This window comes from Diachasmimorpha longicaudata, chromosome 6 (genome assembly GCF_034640455.1).
Source record: "Diachasmimorpha longicaudata isolate KC_UGA_2023 chromosome 6, iyDiaLong2, whole genome shotgun sequence".
Classification (NCBI taxonomy): domain Eukaryota; kingdom Metazoa; phylum Arthropoda; class Insecta; order Hymenoptera; family Braconidae; genus Diachasmimorpha; species Diachasmimorpha longicaudata.
Window position 1 is genome coordinate 7,788,619 of NC_087230.1, and position 20,111 is coordinate 7,808,729.

Sequence of the window (20,111 nt, forward strand, 5' to 3'; positions counted from 1 at the left end):
TGACGTAGACAGTGAAAAGTGGTCATCTCAATTTTCCAACAACCGATTCTCTCCCCGTGATAATCGATTATCCCTCCCTCCCCCTCTCTCCTGCCGATAGTCTCGACACATCCCCGGACATCTTCGAAGAGATTAAAAGGTGGATAAAGTTTGCCCAGAGGATGGCATCAAGCCTGTCAACCTCACGAAGAGTGCAACAGCAGGAAGTTACCCCTACTCCACTTGCGAGACAGACACTTTGTCCCTTTCCATCTTTGGTAAATGAGATATATCTTGTAAATAAGTTGAAGTCTCGACTTAGATTGGAGTAACTAAAAGTTCCGGTCTCTCCGTCCCATCTTATAAATGTGTGTACAGTATATACTGTACACTGAAGAGTATCTAAAACTTTGGATTAAGATGTTTGATAAATGAGCTGAGGGAAACCCGGATATCCATGCGGATGAAAATTAAACGAAAATAAGAGATAGGAGGGTGACTGAAGGGATTATCATGTGAGGTCAATGAAACGTTTGAAGATGATAATTTCGATACGAGTGCAGAAAAATGTCGGAACGTTCCGTAATTAATTCGCATCGTTACGTATTTTTTACTGGTCCCTCGGTAATTATTTTTGGTCTCCAGTTCTCAGTTAGAAATTACAGAATTATTAACTAATTTTTGTGGATCCACTTCTCTCAACAATTCTCCGGAATATAATAAACTCGAAATTCTGTAATTGCGGGTAATTTGTCTTGAAATAGGAAAATTAATCTGGAATAACTGGTAAGAATGAGGGAACTTGAGGAATAATTGGACACCTCTTATCTCAATTAGTCCATTCAAAATAGTTGATGCAGCTCAAAATATTTTCACAAGGTAAATCTCCTCGGAGTTGTCGATGTGAATTTACCATGTATAGAATGCTGCAGATACAGAGGGCCTTAAGATGGTTATGGCTGAGTGCTGTGTGTTCGTGTACGGATGAGGGAGCCTCACGAGGCTCTTCTTACCGGCTAATCTCTCATCTTAGATAATACCTCGGTTATATACATGTATACGTAAATACATATATACAATCGGGTGAAAGCTCCTCCCCATCGGGTAAAATTTGCATTCATGCTCGTGGCCTCGCGGCCACGATGCCGACGATTAAACAGAGAAAGGCAAGGTTAACGGATGAACTTGAGTAGACGTGAAGAGAGCTCGCGAAATGCTAGCCGGAGAATTGCAAATTAATTCAACCAGGTCAAAGGGGAGGGCGAAACCCCGAGAGGAATAAGGGATCGAGGGAGTGGTAGGTGATAAAAAGGACCGTCTAATCAGTCCAAGTTATACGGATACCGAGGGTATATACTCTGGGATTTCGATTTGATGAGATTTTCCCTCTCAATTCGCCGAGCGAAATTTGCATGTTTTAGGGAATTTATCGGGTGCGACGCGAGCAGAGAGTGACCTCTTCTTTCTCAACACATTTCCAGAATCCAGATAATTCAGGTGCGGTGGCTTTTTATGTGATGAAGGGTGAATCCTATTTGAATGCAGACCCAAAAGTTTTTCCATTGGGATTAAATAATAATGATATTAGCGGGTGCTTAACGAGGCTTTATATTTGACAGGTTTTCATTCCTCCAATGAATGTATGAAATATCTGCGTCATACAGATTTTCTATAAATTTTCCGTTCGAGTATTTTTGCGCAAATCATTGAATCCTGAGTACCCGATGGGGACAAATCTTTCCAGGGCTTTGATGAATTGAAACGCGTGGATTAACGACCCTGAGTATGATGAAGAAGCATTCCCCGGGTCTCCTCCGGAGGAAATCATACAGCAAGAGCCACATGCATCATCCGATCATGAATTATATCCGTTAGAAATGAGTATGAATGCAAATACTCATGATTCAAGAACCTGCTAGGGTCTCAGTACACCGCAGGTTGCTTCTTAACAACCGGCAATGGCTGGATTTTTTTTTTATCCAAGGAACCTACAGACGCACGAGGTTAACGTTACACAAAGGACACACACGCGCCATTGTATTGTAATAATGCACCGAGCGAAAACCGGTAATGGGACGTCCTTACATCTATTTAGATTTTAAATACGTTCAGATGCTGCCAAGCTGGGTAACTCGAGAATGGCGATGGGGGTGAGATATCCAAAAATTTTCGGTGCAATACCCTCCACGTGATGAGACACCTCCTGTGCCTATCGGCCAATCGGTGAATTTGGAAATCAATAATTTTAATTGCAACGTGACAACACAAAATACCATTGAAGTTGACAATTTTCTGGGGTAAAAAGTGAACGATGGAAATTTCCATTATTAAAAAATTCAAGAATCCATTTTCCCAGTGTCTTGATTATTCAATTAATTAGTCTATTACAAGTAATAATAAGATCAGTAATATTTCCATATTTTCCATCCCATAAATAATAACTATTTTCATCATAGAACTGTCGCCTTTTGCTCTACCATTTAATTAAATTAAATTATTATCGATAGAATATTGACAGTCTCGGTGTAAAGCGAGTTAGTACCTCTAGAGTAGTCTTGTCATTGGAAAATGGAGTGAGACACCTGGATAAAGTGTGCAGGAGACTGTAATCCATTCGTCCTCAGTCACGCATTCATCAAAGCTGTACGTAGTGCGCCTTGTGGCGGCTTCTTCAATCTGCCACAGTGACGTCGTTATGCAATGCGATCTACCTCTGAGATGCCGAGTCATTAAGCCGTGTTTAATTGAATGTAAACGTTTAGTACTCTCGGCGCATCGGGGTACTCCAGGTTAGGCATTCAATCCGATCACACTGCGATTCGAGGGGATATATATTGAGCATTTGATACTGGGGAGGCTTTGCGCGTATTTTATTGGGTTTGGGATTCAACTAATCTCGAGCTAATTAAATGACATTGGTTTATGGATCGATACAAAAAAAAATGTTAGTTAGTGGCTGGATTGTTTACTTTAATGGATATCACGGTGGAACAACGACCATTTATTCTGTCATTAATTCATTGCTGTTGGACAGGGAAATTGGATAATTACAATTTAATTAGTTGAATGAATTATATGGTTATCATTAATATTGTCCTAATGAGGAAATGAATTGCGGAAAAAAATGGATAGGAATTTTTTTTTACTTGGATGCATTTTGTTGAACAAATATATTGACCGTTCCTTCCACCCTCCCCCTCCCCCTCCTAATATTTTCCCGGCAAATTAAAAAGCCTCTTCATCGTAAAATTCTCCAACGCATTTGCTGCTCGCCCATATCTCGTAGACACCGCCTCACACTCATTCACTCATTCAACCCACGGGGGTGGAGGCGCCGGGGGGTAGGGTAAAGGGAGGGAAAAATCACCGTAACGCATATACACAAGACCTATAATACAGTATCGTTTAAGCGAGAATTTCATTGGGGATTTGCAAAGATGATGGTGTTTTTCACAACGTGTTCTGGTTCTGTGGGAACGATCGCTGTATCATCGTCAGTGGTAGGAGGTAGGATGTTGGGAGGGCCTGGGGGGCCGGTTGGTTGGGTTTGACCCCCTAATTATACGGTGCAACGGGCGCAAAGCGAGGTAAGGTCGGTGGTAGGAGGTAGGTGGGGTCAGGGTTGTTGAGTTGGACGGTGCGATATCCACACACGCAATCAAGATATGTGAGGTCACACAAATGTATATTTGTACATGTGAGTGGCATTTACTGGCAATTCAATAAAATCAATGGGCCCATTCTGCCTTCGCATTTGCATGATTGTGTGTTTAGTTGACTAACCAATTTTCCTTTGAGCCGGGAAAGAAATTTTTAAAATTTTTTTTCGCTCCGCCTATCGATACAAACAGAAACCGCGAAAAAAATTTAAATGAAGATACTCGAGATATTCATTGAACCGTTAAAATTCACGTATACACTGGCACAGGTTGAGCCAAACCGCGGGATGAAATTGCTCTCGTTGCTCTATGAAGTTTGATTCACTATTGAAGCTTGTGTATAAACCCATTCATTTATAGATCTAGCACGGAAATTCGGCACGATCGAATTTCGTATTCTCAGTGAAACTAATTGGTCGATGCAATATCGTGCGGCTTACCCTTCCCTCGGTTTACGGAGGGCGCAGCAAGTGGAACGATGACAGAAAGGGGTGAGGGGGATGAGAAATGTCGTGGGGGTGGGTATTCTATCCCGGAGGGTGCACTATCCTCGATTCAAGAATTATTCGTTCTCGAGGCTGTATGAATGTACGCTGGAGCGTGTGCACTCCTCGCATGAGGGAAGGAAAAGCCGCGAGCGAGTGAACGTGACAGCGAGAGCTTCCTTGTTTGCTACGTCCAGACGTATTCTCCCTCTACGGGTGAACTTGTATGTGTGATCTCGTGTGTGTACAAATGCGGTTGAATCGCACGTCGTGGAAACTGGCAACAGGGATTGCACGGGGAATGTCACCTTCTGTCGTGGCGAGGCTTTCATTATGCTCGATGCCGAGGCCGGAACTGGGTTTCAAATTGAGCGTTGGGGGTATTAAAAGAGGAAATCATTGTGAGTGAAGACAATTCGTGGGTTGGAATAACTGTCATTTGGAGAAAAGAGGATGCCACTGTGGTTAACACTCGAAATATGGGTGAATGGGCTTTTTGGAAGAGAAATGCTACTTCGTCACTTGGAATTAGTCCAAATTTATGGGGGACTCATGGGGTGAGGTGGGGGGGCTGTGGTGTAACACATTGCAATTGCCGGAGTAGCGAAATTTAACTGGATTTACAGGAGAAAAATTATGAAAGTTCAAAAGATGAAGATTTAGGAGCAGATGTGGAGATGATTTTAAAAGGAGATGAGCTCAATTTTTTATGGGGATAATATTGATGATTATGGATTGATTTTTTTGACGATTTGACAGCTGATCACTGAGTCTGAAAATTCTTAGGCTTTTGAGTGCTGCTGTCTTCCATCGCCTGTAAATTTTGAAAATCTTCACACTCTTTTTTGAATTCATCCCTTTTTTTCGCTACGAGACTTTCGTTTTACGCTCTAGGCGCCTCGAAGTAGATTTTGAATTGAGTGTCGAGTTAATGAAAATAACAAAATCTTGCACCCGAGGACAATTCGCGACTGTAAATAGCTGTAATTTGTGTTAAAAGAGGGGGGGATGAATAGAAGTGGAGGTTGAAAAAGTAAAAGGAAGGAAGGAAGGAAAGGAGGGGCAAGTGTGGTTGGCGTAGCGAAAATCCTCGTACTTTAAAGGTCTCACCGGTGTTGCACTGGTCTTGGGTGGGGGATTCTTCGACATTTTAAATATTTTCCGTCGCCCAGGTTTATTTCTGCCCTTTTGTCGAGTATATACCCAGAAACGGGTGGCGGGCCGTGCCCGCTTACAAGTGAGACCGAGAGGGACCGGTGAAAGGGTGAGTGGGGGTCGTTTTTCCAGAAACGAGAGTCGGTTAGCTTGGGAATTTTAATTAAGCTTTTTTTTCCCTCCTTGCACACACCACCCACTGAATGTCTGAATCTCTTTACGCTGGTACACCCAGCAAACGCCCGGTACAAACCACGAGAACCAAAAGGGGAGGAAAATCCTCTCGTTTTTTCATTTTTTTCTTCTCCTTTTTCATCTTTCCCTCATAACCCATTCCACTTTTGGTGTTTTATTAACAGGTGACAAGTTTTTTTTTTGCCTTTTACACATGCTGCGTGGAGATCATAAAGGTATAATTTTCAGTTAAAAAGGATTTTCTCTCTCTGGATTGTGTGTGAAGCTGCTTCATTGTGCTCACTCATGGTCAAAAGGTTTTTCGGATTATATTTTTGGACTGTTGATATTCGCGCGGGTTTTCTTTTTTCGCATATAAACTACCGAAAAAATCTTCACCCACATCCCCACCAGTTCGCCATTACCGATGATTATTCGCCATCCGCAATTTTTATTGAATATTTCTCTCTGCGCACCCCTCGATTTTTTTACAGCCGATGAATTACGACATTTTCCCGCACACGTCGTAGCATTTTGCTAAAAAAATTCTCTCCGTGAGTATTTTGAATTTTTTCTCTTATATTTCTATCAAAATTCTCGGAAAGCGATTTCCCATTATGGATTACGTGAACTGCTTCGCGATTTTTACTGGATATTTCCCTCTGTGCGTGTATCCCTTCGGTGGGATTAAAAAACTATGGCTCTCACAATTTTGTTGTTCAATTCCACCCATAGAGAAGGTCAAAGAGTTGTACAGAGTGAATGTGACGACCTTGCCAAACCTCTTTTGCTTTTATACCCCCAGTTTTCATCATACACATCCGCTCACTCTGTAGGGATGATAAGTAATAGCCTCGTAACATTGCCACGTCATCATCGGTATCACACACTGTACGATGTGTACTGCATCCCCGAAGGGGGTCGGGGTGGATATCGGTGGAGAAGGGTATGCGGCGGGGAGGAGGGGTGATGGGGTAGCTGTATAGAAGCTCCCTAGCACTTTACCGCTTGCACACGTATTGTCAGTTTATTATACACTCGCGCATAGCCACGTTATTCTGCGGTGTGGGAAGCACGTTGTGTGCACCGGAGAATGTCTATAACGGCAGCTTCTATCGCTTCTATAAATGGACTGTTTCTTTTTAATCAGCCCATCATAACACAATTTTTCATTATCGCTAATGCCTAAACGTTTGCCACAGCCCTCTCTTTTTCTTTATCCCTTTTAACGTTCCAGTTAAATGGTAATTTCAGTCACCGGAGGACATGGGGATTCCTAAGTCGAGGAGTCACTATTGAATTCATCTACGAAAAATAAGATTCTTCTTTTATTGCAACGCGTGATTTTTTTCCCATGGAAATTATGGGGTTATTCAGTTCCATGAAAAAAAAATGATCACGAATGAGGTTTTTAATGTACGTGATCTGCCAGTTAAAATAATATTCCGTAAAAATTATGGAATAGTTATGCATTTATTTGCAACTGGTTCACTAAAAAAATGCGTAACTATTGCCTTAAACTGGCAGATTAGGGAATTTTTCTCTTCGTATATGTGAAAATCGGTGACATATTGTTTAAAACGAAAGAACAGTATTTTTTACTGCCGAAGATCGATGAAACTGATATAACTCTTCATGAAGCTATTCAATTCCCGGCGTAGCTCCACTTGGATATCCTCAAAATCTCATTGCCCATTAATTTTTTATTTGTTCGATGAACGAGTGAGATAGCTGTCTGCGTCCTGTGCCTCGGCGTCTGGTCGAGTGCCCCAGAGGTACACGCGAAAAGCACCGTAAAAAAACGTCTGTATGATGAACGATCCAATACGTTCCCACGCGCGCGCGCGTGCATCTCCATACGTACACACGATACTCCGAATGGTCCAGAGGGGGATGAGGTGAGGGCGCACAGCCGGCCCTGGGATAGTGGGCGGTTATGAGGTGCCCCCTCAGGCTCCACCGCCATCTCCGGACCCCCTAATCACCGCCTCATTCTTACCTCCTTCGTACAAGCGCCTCGATCACGTGCACCAGCTTGTTTTTGCTCTAGACAATTGAGCCCAGAACTTTTTTCAAGGAACAACATGGAGTTAATAGTTTACTCGAGCATTTGAATGGGTCCAAGGGCTGTTTACCTGCAATGTACGTCAAGTACCTCACACTTAAAAATCATTGAGTGCAATTTCCGGAACACTGTGTTCAAGTTTTTGTTAAGTGACACCCGGAGCAGACAACACTTCCCATATACCGTATCACCAATCAGTGATATATTACTGAAAGTCATTGGCCCGCTGGCTCTCCGGAAAATTACCACTCAACTGTTGATAAAGTTTCCCTACTTTCACAGGTCAGTCTAAGAGATACTGTCGTTCCCATTAATTCCAATGCTGGACAATTTGAATGTTCGACTTAGTCTGATGTACAGCTACGATTAATCATCCCCTCGAATGTAACTCAACTCGTCTTGCTAGTATCACATTTCAGATAGCATCAGGGTCAGGATGTGTGATCCAATGACTGTTCATACCCTCACGTGTGACCACTGAGTCTCTGTCAGTTAGTCATCCAGGGGCCAATCAAGACGACGCCTGCCATCTCCATCGAGATAGCCGCCTGTCTGTGGATTGATGAATATTTATGGATTATTTACGGCTTGTCCCTACCAATTCGCATTTCAATTCCAAAATAACACCCTCGACATCTATTCTCACCTTTTATGATGCTCAACTATTTCTGTAATGGCCCTTTTCTTCAGCGAAATTATTAAGTCGTTACATAACTAATATTTTCTCTGCTGGGTGTGAAAGAAAAAAATTTGGATTAGATAGAGGAAATTCATGGAGAGATTTCTAAGCGTAACTAATGTACCTATTAAAGATCACAAGCGAGTCGATGATTTACTTTTAATAGGGGTGGAAAATCTGCATGATTGGAAGGTTTACCACCGCATGCAAAGCTCGAAGCAGACGTGGAGACAGGACTGATGATGGGGATGGGGGAGGGGGAGGGGGATGAATAATAATTCATTGTCATTGGACCGGTAAGTCGCACTTTCACGGACCAATGGTTTGCACGCTCATTCGGTTAAGAGAGCCCCCCATCAAACCAAGACGGTGGGGATTCTACGTGCAATCGCGCCTTTGCCCAATGTAACTTATGATACGATAGCTGTCTCTCTCTCCCTCTCTCTCTCTCTTTCTCTTCCCCCTCAACTTGAGTGTGTAAGATGAAAAGACACAAACAGCTAGGATATCGTATGAGATGAGTGGGTTTCAACATTAGGGGAGGGGTGGTCATGATACGGTTGAGGGGGGTTGAGTTCAATAACACTTTAGCCAGATGAGAGAAGGATTTTCCACTGCGGTAAGATGAGGCTAATGTGAAAGTGTTGATCTTTAAAATTAGATTTTTTGAAGATTGATGCATTGAAGAGGACATTTTTGTGGGTTTTGCAAGGTTAACAATATTTCTCGGATTTTTAAACATTTTTTTGATTAAAAAAATGATCATTTGTCAAGGGAACTTGAATTGTCGTTTTCAGGAGAGAGCTGACCTTGAGCAGCTCTTCGACATGATTTTTTCAAAAATATGCAGAATTAGGGGCTCAGGGTAGTCTCTAGGAAATTATAAAAAAATCCTTTCGACGAAAACAGTAAAAACCCGAAGTTTGTTAAAATAACAAACCTTCGGTGAAACAGTAGTAAAAAATTGCTTTGTCGATACGAGGGAGAATTCTTCTCCGATATCATCAATTTACAACAATGGAATGCAATATCTCCTCGATACTCATTCAATTAATTAGTCCACAAGGGATATTGCGTGTTGTGGTATCGTCAATGGTATTAACTACACCGTAGGCCAAAACTCTCCTCGTTCAGAGATTTTTTTCCCTGGCAAAATCGAGCCGCTTACATGTTCTTGTTAATTAATGCGCTAAACTCATCTTATATCATGCGATACCACTGTGTAACCGTAAGTGGAATTAAATCAAAAAAATTACACCGCTTTAAATATCCCATCGAAGCATTTATTATCCGTCACTGAATTTTCTCCCCACTCTGTACTGTTCCCGATCTCCATATATGTAAACAGAGCAGTCGATTAAATCAAAAGTGTAAGTAAAATCACGTGAAAAAAAAAATATGATTGATATTATTAATGCATCATCTCATATCCGCACCATTCGAGATAAAATACCAGGGGGCGTATAATCCTGGGCATAATGTTAGCCAAAAAGAGGCTGTGCATTAAAGATAAAGGTCCATAGTCTTTTGTGTGCTCATATAGATTGATGTGCAAGGAGCATGTACACACAGTGTCCTTTTTTTAAAGATCAATTTCCTAAACTTACACAAGAGTGAGCCTTACACCATCTCCCTTTAAAGTAAAGCAAACAGACCGTGGTTACGGTGAAGAAAATGGGTAAGGGCAAGGGTAGGGGGTGAAAAAACCGCGGTTGCATGCATTTTCGTTTATTTCGGAACAAGTATCCCGAACAAGGGTATCATAACACAGTGTATACCGAAGCCTTTGAGTGTAACCGCATATACACGTTAACATATGATACATTTTTAATCTGAACCTTGGGCTGCTGAATTTTTTTAAATTTCAGGGGACACCGCACAAAAATTCCGGAGATGTTAGTCTGACTGCTTGGTTTTATGGAATAAAAAATGTAAAACGTTAGACTTAATTTTTCAATTGAGCAGAAAAAAGCCCCTCGCAGAGGAAAATTATTGAAGAAGTTGAGTGGGGGATGGGGAGCTCGATATTATTGTTAAAAATTTATTTAAAGTGACGTGGGTCGTGTAGTAGTAAAACATTTATCCAGTGATAAGATCTTAATAAAAAAATTCAAAATATCTCAGGTTTTAGCCTCCGAAAAATGTCGTCTTACCCACACTGACCGTATCCCCTTAAACAGGTCACATCTACTTCAGAATTTAAATTCTTCTGTTCAATGTATTCCGATCAAATTTCGACCCTCGTAGTCATTACAATGTGCGTTATAAAAATCATTGGAAGATGTGAACTTCAGTTCCATCATTTTTAAATTATGAATTCAATGAAAATAAATATCTCATGATTGGAAATTAACTGAATAAAAATAATTGCTTCCCAAAATGCCTATTAAAAAACCTACAAATGCCAATTTTCTCACCACCCCCACACTTCTCCATACTAGTACATTCTCACTCCCCATATTTTTCTATATTTCCAGGAGTCAGACTTGGGTAACAGTGGCGAACGCGTAATCGATACAGCAGCCCGAAGGAAACACCGTTGGTACATCAGAGAGCTACATCGTAAGACTCGTTGTCACCCCGCGGGAAAGTCGGCAACATCGTGGGGGATACAAACCCATCAGGCAGTTTTTTTCCTTGAATTCCCGGGAACATTGGCCCCACCCCATCATTGATCCAGTGTCGAGTTAATAAACAAGACTGAGTTGTGCTCCGCAGACTCAGAAAAAAAAATCACGTGATAAATCTCGATTCTACAGGTTCAGAGAGAGAGAGAGAGAGAGACAGAGACAGAGGAGGGTACATTACCTTCCGACAGCACCGGTAACCTCGAGTTAAAAACAACATTAAAAAAAATAATAATAATAAAATGAGAAGGACAAACGAACGCGAAAAGGCAAAGCTCGTCGATACCGCAGCCCCAACCAATACAGAATATATCCGAGTTTAGTTCCCGTATACACACAATTCACTTTGCTCCAGAAAAAAAAATATATATATACATATATATATATATATAACCAAGGAGAAAACGTAGGAGACGTGCACGCGCTGTGGTGTGCACTGGGGTTTATTCCACCGACGGTTTGATTTAAATATGTCGAGCACAAAGGGCCACAGAGCGAAGTCGAGGCTCGAGTCGAGGAGATCCAAGTGGCACTGGTGCTCATGCCATCGGGTTCGATCAAGAGGATTCATTTCAAATGCACGAACCAACGACGCCGGAAACATTCGACCGCTTCTTCATTCATATGCATCTCGTTAAAATCTACTATTCCGCCGTGCAGTTATAAGTTTATTCTTCTCATTTCTCCCTCACCATCCCCCAGCTCTCTCCATGAGTATGAAACTTTTCATGAAACTCCGTTAACCGGAGGGAAATTCACGGTGAGAAAAAGAACTTCAATTGAACAAGAGAAAGAACTTGAAAATAATAAAAAAGAAAAAGACGTCACACGGGTGAGCAGTTTATCCGACGGATTAATATGTGTTTTGGACGAGTGCCTGAGTCTACTGGAGGTCGTGAGTTCAACAGACCACTGACTGGCGTGTGCAATGTGTTGAACAAGTTTTTGATTATCACTTTTAAAATGGGTATGCTACTGCCCGATGAAACTTACGAGGAGCGATCAGCCACCTCGACAACAAATTACTTAACGAGTGAGATTGGTTTCGGAAATATTAATGAGACAGTTGCGGCTAAAGCACTCGCTGCTTTTCGGAAGTGCGATGATTTTCTTGAGAGATACAACATCAGACCTGAATTCTTTTGCCGACATCAGGAACGACTTGCGCTGCAAGCTTGGCTCCTGCAGAGAGCCTCTTGCAAGCTCGACACCGGTAAGTGTCATTATGGTACTGGGGAGGGTTTACATGAGATAGTTGTTCATAAAATACTTTGCACGGAGGGGAAAATTATTTAAAAATTACAGTACGCGGTAAAAATTACGGAACAGTTACACACTCTTTCAGGACACTTTCAGGACAAGCCAAAAAAGCTCTAGGAAAAGTCTGGGAGGTTCACTGAAAAAATGTGAAACTGTTCGGGTAGTTTTACTGAATACTATTTCCACTGACAGATTACGGAAGAGGCACATATTTTTGAGACAGACGAACGGATTTTCATTAAAAAAAATATCTCATGACTATTTTATGTAAATCTCTTCGAAGTATAATTCTGCCAAATTTTTCGTGCTTTTCCTTTACAACGCTTTCTACTGTCAATGGTAATCGACACCGCCATTCACATCAGTGGCCAGTGAAGGAGGGATACTCCTTACACCTGAAGAATAAGCCCGAGAATATCGGGGAAGTTTTGTACATCGATGTATATACGTACTTCAGTGGCTACTCTCAACAGCTGAAAGTTCTTTTCTAATCCCCATTTTCCAGACGAGCTGATTTTTTACCCAACTATCCTTCTCTCCGATGTTTTTGTACAGCTTTAATCTTCTGCTGTCAAGGACTTTTTTTCGTTTGAGATCCATATATGGGTAAAGAGAAAAAAGGATGGAACTATGCTTTCACCAAAGCATCAAGCGCGTCAAGAGTTTTCTGCACTCTTTTTTATGCTAGCCCCCCTCCCCCTCTCGACGTCTGCACTATATACAGCTCTCGTTTTCATTCCTTTCATTTTTTATCCTCTTCACTGACAAGCACGATTGGCTTTCCTTACCGTTGGTGCATTTTCTTGTGCCCCAAACATCAAACGAATGATTTTTTTTTCTTCTTTTGTTGCTGTTGAAACTTAGTTGTTTATGGTGCAAAACAAAAGAAATAGTGGGGTGAAAAAGGGGGGAGGATGAAATGGAAGGTGTAACGTGAGGTGAGAATCGTGGGTTTATACCGGATGTTAGTATCAATTCTAGTAATCATGGGGAGTGGTGGAAGACTATAAGAGGCTGTGGGGAGTGATCGAGTTATCGGTGGGATCGATATTTTTCGCACGGGGTGGAGGTACATTTGTGGTGGCTCCTGTTGTTCTTTGACCCTTTGTTTTCTTTGTTATTGTGGGAAGATCCCCGGGGGAGAAATTTGACGGGTGCCTTGTGGGTGGATATGCAGAACTATGGTTACGGCGAGGGGGATGAATAATAAATCATGTTGGGGGGTTATTAGTGGAGGTTTGACACTGCAATAAAGGTTTCATTATACGCACGTAATAACGTTCGACAATTGATTACAGATATATTACAGACGACGGGTGGATTATGTACTTAATTATGTAACCGTGAATTTCATGCCTAATCTTGATGGGGTTCTTTATCAACGGACGTTGTTTATGGCTGCCATAGCTATTGATTTTAACATTAATCAAGGGATAAATTGTCAGTCGATGTATTCACGGCCTAAATATTCAATTTGATTGATCTATTCACCTGCTTTGATTATTTAGAATGTTGTCAAGTACCGGGATGATAAGAATTATCCGGAATATTCCACTCAAGTGCGTGAATTTTTTTTATCCACCGAATGAAGTTGCGAAGATAAAATGTTTATGATGTGTGAGGGTAGAATCAGACGCTGAATTACCGTAAAATAAGTACTCAATTGCCACAGCAGATGCTTTGCAGACTCGTGAGGCAGCAGAAGTTATTCCTCTTGATAATTTATGAATACATCTTGACTCTCTCGTGCGATTGAACGTGCGCATGCTTGTCACTCCATTCCAGGGGCGAATTTCACGGATCATTATTAGCTGTAGAAAATAGAGTTGACAGGTCGTAATAACCAAATCATTACCCGATGCCTCGACCTGAAGGGAAAAAAGACAACTAATGGCTGAATATAAATAGTGTGAAATGAGAAAGGTGGGTGGTGAGGGGGTGGGAAGTTTGTCGAGAAGTTTATGCTCGAGCTCGAATGCTCGAGTAAACGTACGAAACAGAGTCAGGTGTTGCCACCATAAATCACCATTCCTTTCATGATCTTCCGTATGTCGCGAGAGTCAGCGAGTGCGGTATATGTATACAGTGGCTGCACCATCTCTTTCGGACCGTTATTTCCAACACAAAATTGATAAATAAAACATTATAGGGCACCTTCTGGTTGGCGGGTGAAGAAAGAATGACAAGAGAATTGCTTTTCTGGGGTATTTTTGGTGGTTACTTTGGGTCTTATGGATGAGCAACGAAATTGGGTTTGTACTTCAAAGGAAATGGATCATGAAATTTGAGAGGGAAGAACAGATGGGGTTGTATTGGGGTGCGATAAACTTCAATTTTATTGGTCATTAATTTTTTTGGAATTATTATTCAAGGACAACTCTTGGTTTGGAAAATCAGTAATTTTTTTCTTGAGATAAAAATTAGAACTTTAGAGGGCGAAAGGTGGGATAAAATATCAATCAACCACTTGTCAGGTCAAGTTTTGTTGCAACAATTAGACTTGGGAGAGTAATTTTCGTGATAAAACTAATCTTCGTCCCTCGTTTCGTTCCCTGGGACTCTGGGGGTCTAATTTTTATCTAAAATTTCTTTCCACGTGAAATTGGGCTATCCAACTTCTTTTGATCTTTTCAAAATTACTAAGATTGCAATGATGTTAGAAATGTAGTTTAGTAGAGGGTAAATACTGCTTCGGAATCCCACGGAAATTTTAAATTGGCCTATTTATTCTCACAACGTCCGCAGCGGTCTTATTTGCCATGATGCTTTTGTGGACTGAACATCATACAAGTATGGACCAGTTTGCTCCTCTCCTCACCGTATACAGATCCTTCACTTTATTCTACCCATGGAAAAACCCTTGAGCGTATGCTCATTGTGAGTTCTGGAAGTCAGAGGAACTTGCAAGGATGTCATGCATCAAAGAAACACGACACATGTTTCTTGCCATCAGTGTAAGTGCTGCAATTTATTTATTTTTTTCAAAGAGTGGGAGTTAAATGTGTCTTTAAATGAGTTTATCACTGCCTTTCAACACACGGGATAGTCTTATCCCAATTTTCAGTTAAATTCGTGCTAAGCACCGCTGGTGTAGTGGTATCATGCAAGATTCCCATTCTTGCGACCCGGGTTCGATTCCCGGGCGGTGCATCTCTTTTTTTCCCCAAATGTCAACTAATTAGACATATTTTTCGCGATGGTGCACTGCAAGACCAAATCCAATCATACTTATCGAGATTAATTGCCATATTAAATACAATACTCGCAAAGTTGACATTACATTAAACAAAATTTATATATCGCTCCACATCCTTGTGACAAATAATTATCAGATGTCAAATGAGTTCGGAAGGAAATCACTTGTCAAACCCTTATTTTCCAGTCATTTTGGGAGTTTCTTTTCCCATCCACATATTTCACCTACTCAACCCTGTCATAATCCATAATTAGTTGCATACATTGGGCTGATCATACACGTTCCTGTACTCCTACGGTGACGGTACCCCCTGCCCTCCGAATTAAGTCCACCGGCAGTCCCCTCACCGCGATGTTAATCACTCCAACGCATTAACAATGGTGCAATAATCAACAATTACACAGTTTGATGATTATACCCCCTCTCGCCCGCCCTCGAATGCGTAATCCCTCCTCCCCCTCCCTCCACCGGTCCTTCTGTTGCCAATGAATCCAGCCCGGCATAAATATCCATACAACATGTGTGCACATGTCCCCCAGGTAGATCGACGAATCAGGTAGAAATCGAGGCACGAGTGAAACGTTTGTATGTTTATCCAGAATGTAGTGCACGTTCATGCGCGGTCGGACACACTGGAGTCGTGCATATAAGGCACATACTCTCGATACTCGTATTTATGCGTTTACGCACCCTTCTCCCTCAGCCTGTCCAAGTGGAGGAGAGCTTTTGCGCACCGTCGACAGGAGTCTCCCCCTTCCCCCGTCCGGTCCCACAGTCGTTGCTGCCATATACTCTATCTATTTACGCATAGCACGTACCGACGGATCTGCTTTTGCATTCCGTTACCCCGGTCCCCACACTACCCACCAGTAAATACATGCCGACGATATCTGCCACTGCGGTTTACATAAATTTGCATCCTGCCGAGTGCATTTTTTATGCAAGCCCTTCGTCTCTTGATGAAAATCGGGGGAAAAAAAATTTCTAGGGGGATGAGGGGAAAATGAATGAAAAAAATATAGATGAAAATAAATAACCAGGTGCTTTTTAATACTCAACGTGCGCTGTTTATGTCCCTAGGTACTTTCCCACTGGGCTTGGCTTGTCGAGTGCAGAGAGTGGGACTTTGATTTAATAAATGTTTGTTTGAACGATACGCCAATTGGGGCAGGAGGGGGGAGGGAAGGGCTCATCGCAGCATTATTTTTCAATTTTATAACGTTTAAATTTTACAACCCCTCGTATTGCAGTTCTCATGAGAGAGACCGACGAGGTTTAATAGGCGCTTGTATTTACGAATTATTATTAATTCTATGTCTCGTCGAATAACCATTTTCCCGGTGTTTTAAATGACATGGGTACATATGATTGGTGAAATATGGACCGGCCGGGTGGAATAAAAAGTTAGTACCAATTGAAATTCAGTTGAAAATTTGATTACCCCACTGGTGTTTTGTTTATACTTTTTTTCATCAGCCCATGAAAATATACAAATTGCGGCGATATTTTCGCATCCACTGGGGATGTATAGCCGTTTGGTTTAAACATCGGTCTATGTGTTTTTTTTTGCGAGTCAACATTTATAATTGAGTGAAGTTTTTCTGTTCAAATCGTAAACTGCGAGAGGTGAATGAGGATTTTTTTTTTTTATCTTTCACCCGTTAAATGAATTGATCGCACGAGCGGAAGGTACCCGCCTACCGATCACTCTCGTGCTAATTAATTCGTCCATCAATGAGCAGGAGGGGAGGAGGGCGCTCCCTTTCCACTGCGTGCGGCGATATGTACGTGGGTTCAAAATTGAGTGCACAAAAATCCCTCTTGCACTCGTATACTGCAGTTGACGGCACCAGTGGGGAATCAAATTATCCAATATATCCGGGTGCGCGCTACACAGTCGATTAAAACTTCATCTACATGCGGATGGATATTTTTTGCAATCTACGGTATTATCATGTACCACGGACTTGCAACAAAAATAATTTTGTGTCATTAGGCCTGATATTTCGGGCCCAATGATATAAAATATTATGAAAATACGTAGTATAGTCAAACGTCCTTTAATTGCAAACAAATTCTGTTCTTCCAAAAAAAGAAAAACGTTTCCAAAAATCCCCAGGACAACAGTAGAACAAACAATTCCCCCTCAATGAAAAAAAATCCGAGTCAGAAAAGAAAATGAAAACGTGATAATCCAACCCTCAGCAGTTCTCCCTCTGATGATATATCTCAGACAGGAATATCCCCGTTATGAATTACATTAGCAATTAAAATTGTTTAGACAGCGGAAAAGGCCAGTTGAACGTAGGAAGCTCTTGGGAGTAGGAAAAACCGTTGGGTCAGTTGCGGGGGAAAAAGGATGAAATGCTCAAATGAAAAGAGGGGGGAGAAAAAAAAAATTCAACTGCGACCAACAAAAAGAGGGAATGACGAGAAAGGGGGTGTTGGGTGTGCGGAAACTGAACGCTGCTCGTCTGCCGTGTGACACCGGACCGCGAAAAGAAAGGGTTGCCAGCAACGATAGGTATAAATCACGATCAGAGGTTTCTCCAGCGTGCACTCACACATTTACACACGCACACTGTGACACGAAGGATGGCTACATACTGTACTCTCGAGCCCCCTCTGTCTCTATCAGTTACAAAGGACCCATTGGCCATTCTTCTCGCTTTTCCTTCCCACCACTCTGCCCAATATCTTTTCATCCTTTTTCATTCTCACTTGTTTGCACTCGTCTCTTTTCCTGCGCGTCTCCCTCCGAAGCTTTTTTTCTGTTGATTTTTTTTTTCTTTTCGTTTGCTCGAGTAGTTCTTTTTTTGCGCTCCCCGCGATGCTATCAGATCGATCCCACCTTGTTATACCCACACCTCGGCGCTCGACAATTTTTTTAATTGATTTTCAAATGATCGTTTAGGTATATCAGACGATGCTGTTGCTCGGACTAACAGGGAGCCCTTTAAAAAATCATCAAACACGCAACCACTCGGTTTTGAGGTGTTTAAATCTTCGAGAGACATTGATCAGTCGATCTTTATGGAGATGTGACTGCAATCGCCATTTTTTCACTGCGGTGGGTGTTTTTGACTCGTTATTTTACACCGCATCGATCGGATTAGGGCTCTTTGAATCCTTTGCATGTGGACAGGGTCACTGTACTTGTAATTTTAAGGATGAAGATCCAGATAATGACCTTTCTTACTAGAAAATGCAAAGGGACTTTTGATCGAGGGCTGAACGAAGTAACAGTGAGAAGAATAATATGCTCGACGGAGCGGAATTCAATCGAGTCAGCGGTACAGAGATCGATTAATCTGCAGTTATTCTGGATTTGACAGCTCTAATGATGTCACACTTCATTCTGAATGTATCAATTCAATATCCCAAAGGGAATCTTGTGGATTAGTCCGTAAGCCTTGTAAAGGATGAGAGAATCATAGAAATCGGGTGGTGGAATGCCACGTGATATTTGAAATGACTATTGGATGGGGGTGAAAATCGATTTGTCATTGGTTATGGTGAAAGCCGGAAAATCCGGTTAAAGTGAAACGTGCCGATATAATTTGAACGCTCGATTAGACCACGACGAGCAAAATGATTCTGCATTAGCGTCCTTCTGGCAAATAGGGGGCAATGTAGATATATTGGGAGTCAGGTGGATACACGAATCGATGCACATCCAGTGGTATATAAAACTGATGGCAAGTGTAACGAGATACGACGGCTCTTATCGCGGATATCGATCATTCAGCGTTACTGCTGGTGCAAATGAAAGGGTTCAAGGTGGGTTGAGGGTGAGCCACTTTTTACCCCCTTATTTTTCACTCATTTTTATCTTTGTTGATTATGTGATAAAAATGCTAGCGTTTTTTTTGTTGATCGGCACTCAGTTTTAGTCGAGATCGTTTTTTAGAAATTAATATTAATGATTCATCAATGCCATTTGTGAAGGATTTTTTGAGGTTTCGACGCAAGTCTCCTTCAGGTTTAAGTAATCCTTAATGTCCGGTAATATTTGAGAGGATTGTGACAATTTTGGATAGCGAGAAAATCACGATTTCAATTTAATCACGGGAGGATGAAGGCCGGAGAATTCGGTAGGATTTGGAATGAAGGAATTCATCACATTGAGGACATGTCCTGGCGATTCGTTTCTCTACCGGCTGCAGTGGAGATGCTTCCTCGGTCCTCATCTTGACAAAAGCAAAAAAGTATGTTGCGACCTGGGGAGAGGGAGCAGTTGTGGGTCTCGAGAAGTTACCGAATAACTCGAGTCTCGAAATATCGAGAAGAATTCACTTGGATAGAATCACACTGAATCGCCCCACATTCTCCCTGCCCACTGGGATTTTCACACACAGGTGCACATGCCCTGAATCACCAATCACCGAATGATCGTATTCATGGGTACATGTTTTTTTTTATTACTCTCGTAATTTTTGTGTACGAGTTTTTTGAATATCTGTGGAATATCCGGAATGATTTATTTTTTGCAATAACTTGGTTTATGCATTCTCTACTTACGATTGAATGAATAATTTCTTACGTCGAGGTACGGCCTGGTGTGGTAAAAGTGGTGGTAGGGGGTTGGAAGGGGTGGGCGGTGAAATATCTATACAAGGGCCGCTGGGCGCTTTTAGGGAAATTGAAAAGCAAGGATGAAAATGTATTTCACTCGGCATTTTTTTTTCTCCTCTTTCCACTTGTTTTTTGTTATGCTCTTGATCACTTTTACATTCCGGAATTTGCGCCTGTGCTGAAGGTAACGACAGGAAATTTTACGAACCTGTCGTGGGGTTTATGGGGCTCTCAACAGTGGTGGAAATGTCTGGGAA

At 41.7% G+C, this 20,111-nt stretch overlaps 1 protein-coding gene and 1 non-coding gene across 2 annotated transcripts in view; both read left to right on the forward strand.

Annotated features, from left to right (window-relative positions):
• The window catches only part of Dachs (dachs), a 45,115-nt gene that overhangs the window by 5,227 nt on the left and 19,777 nt on the right, over positions 1-20,111 (forward strand). Inside the window, exon 2 of the mRNA XM_064123022.1 lies at positions 10,674-12,036. Within this exon, the coding sequence (XP_063979092.1) occupies positions 11,682-12,036 (355 nt within the window). The 5' untranslated portion in view covers positions 10,674-11,681. The remainder of the gene's footprint in view (positions 1-10,673; positions 12,037-20,111) is intronic.
• On the forward strand, positions 15,163-15,233 carry Trnag-ccc (transfer RNA glycine (anticodon CCC)). The gene has a single exon. It is a non-coding gene; the product is annotated as a tRNA-Gly (tRNA).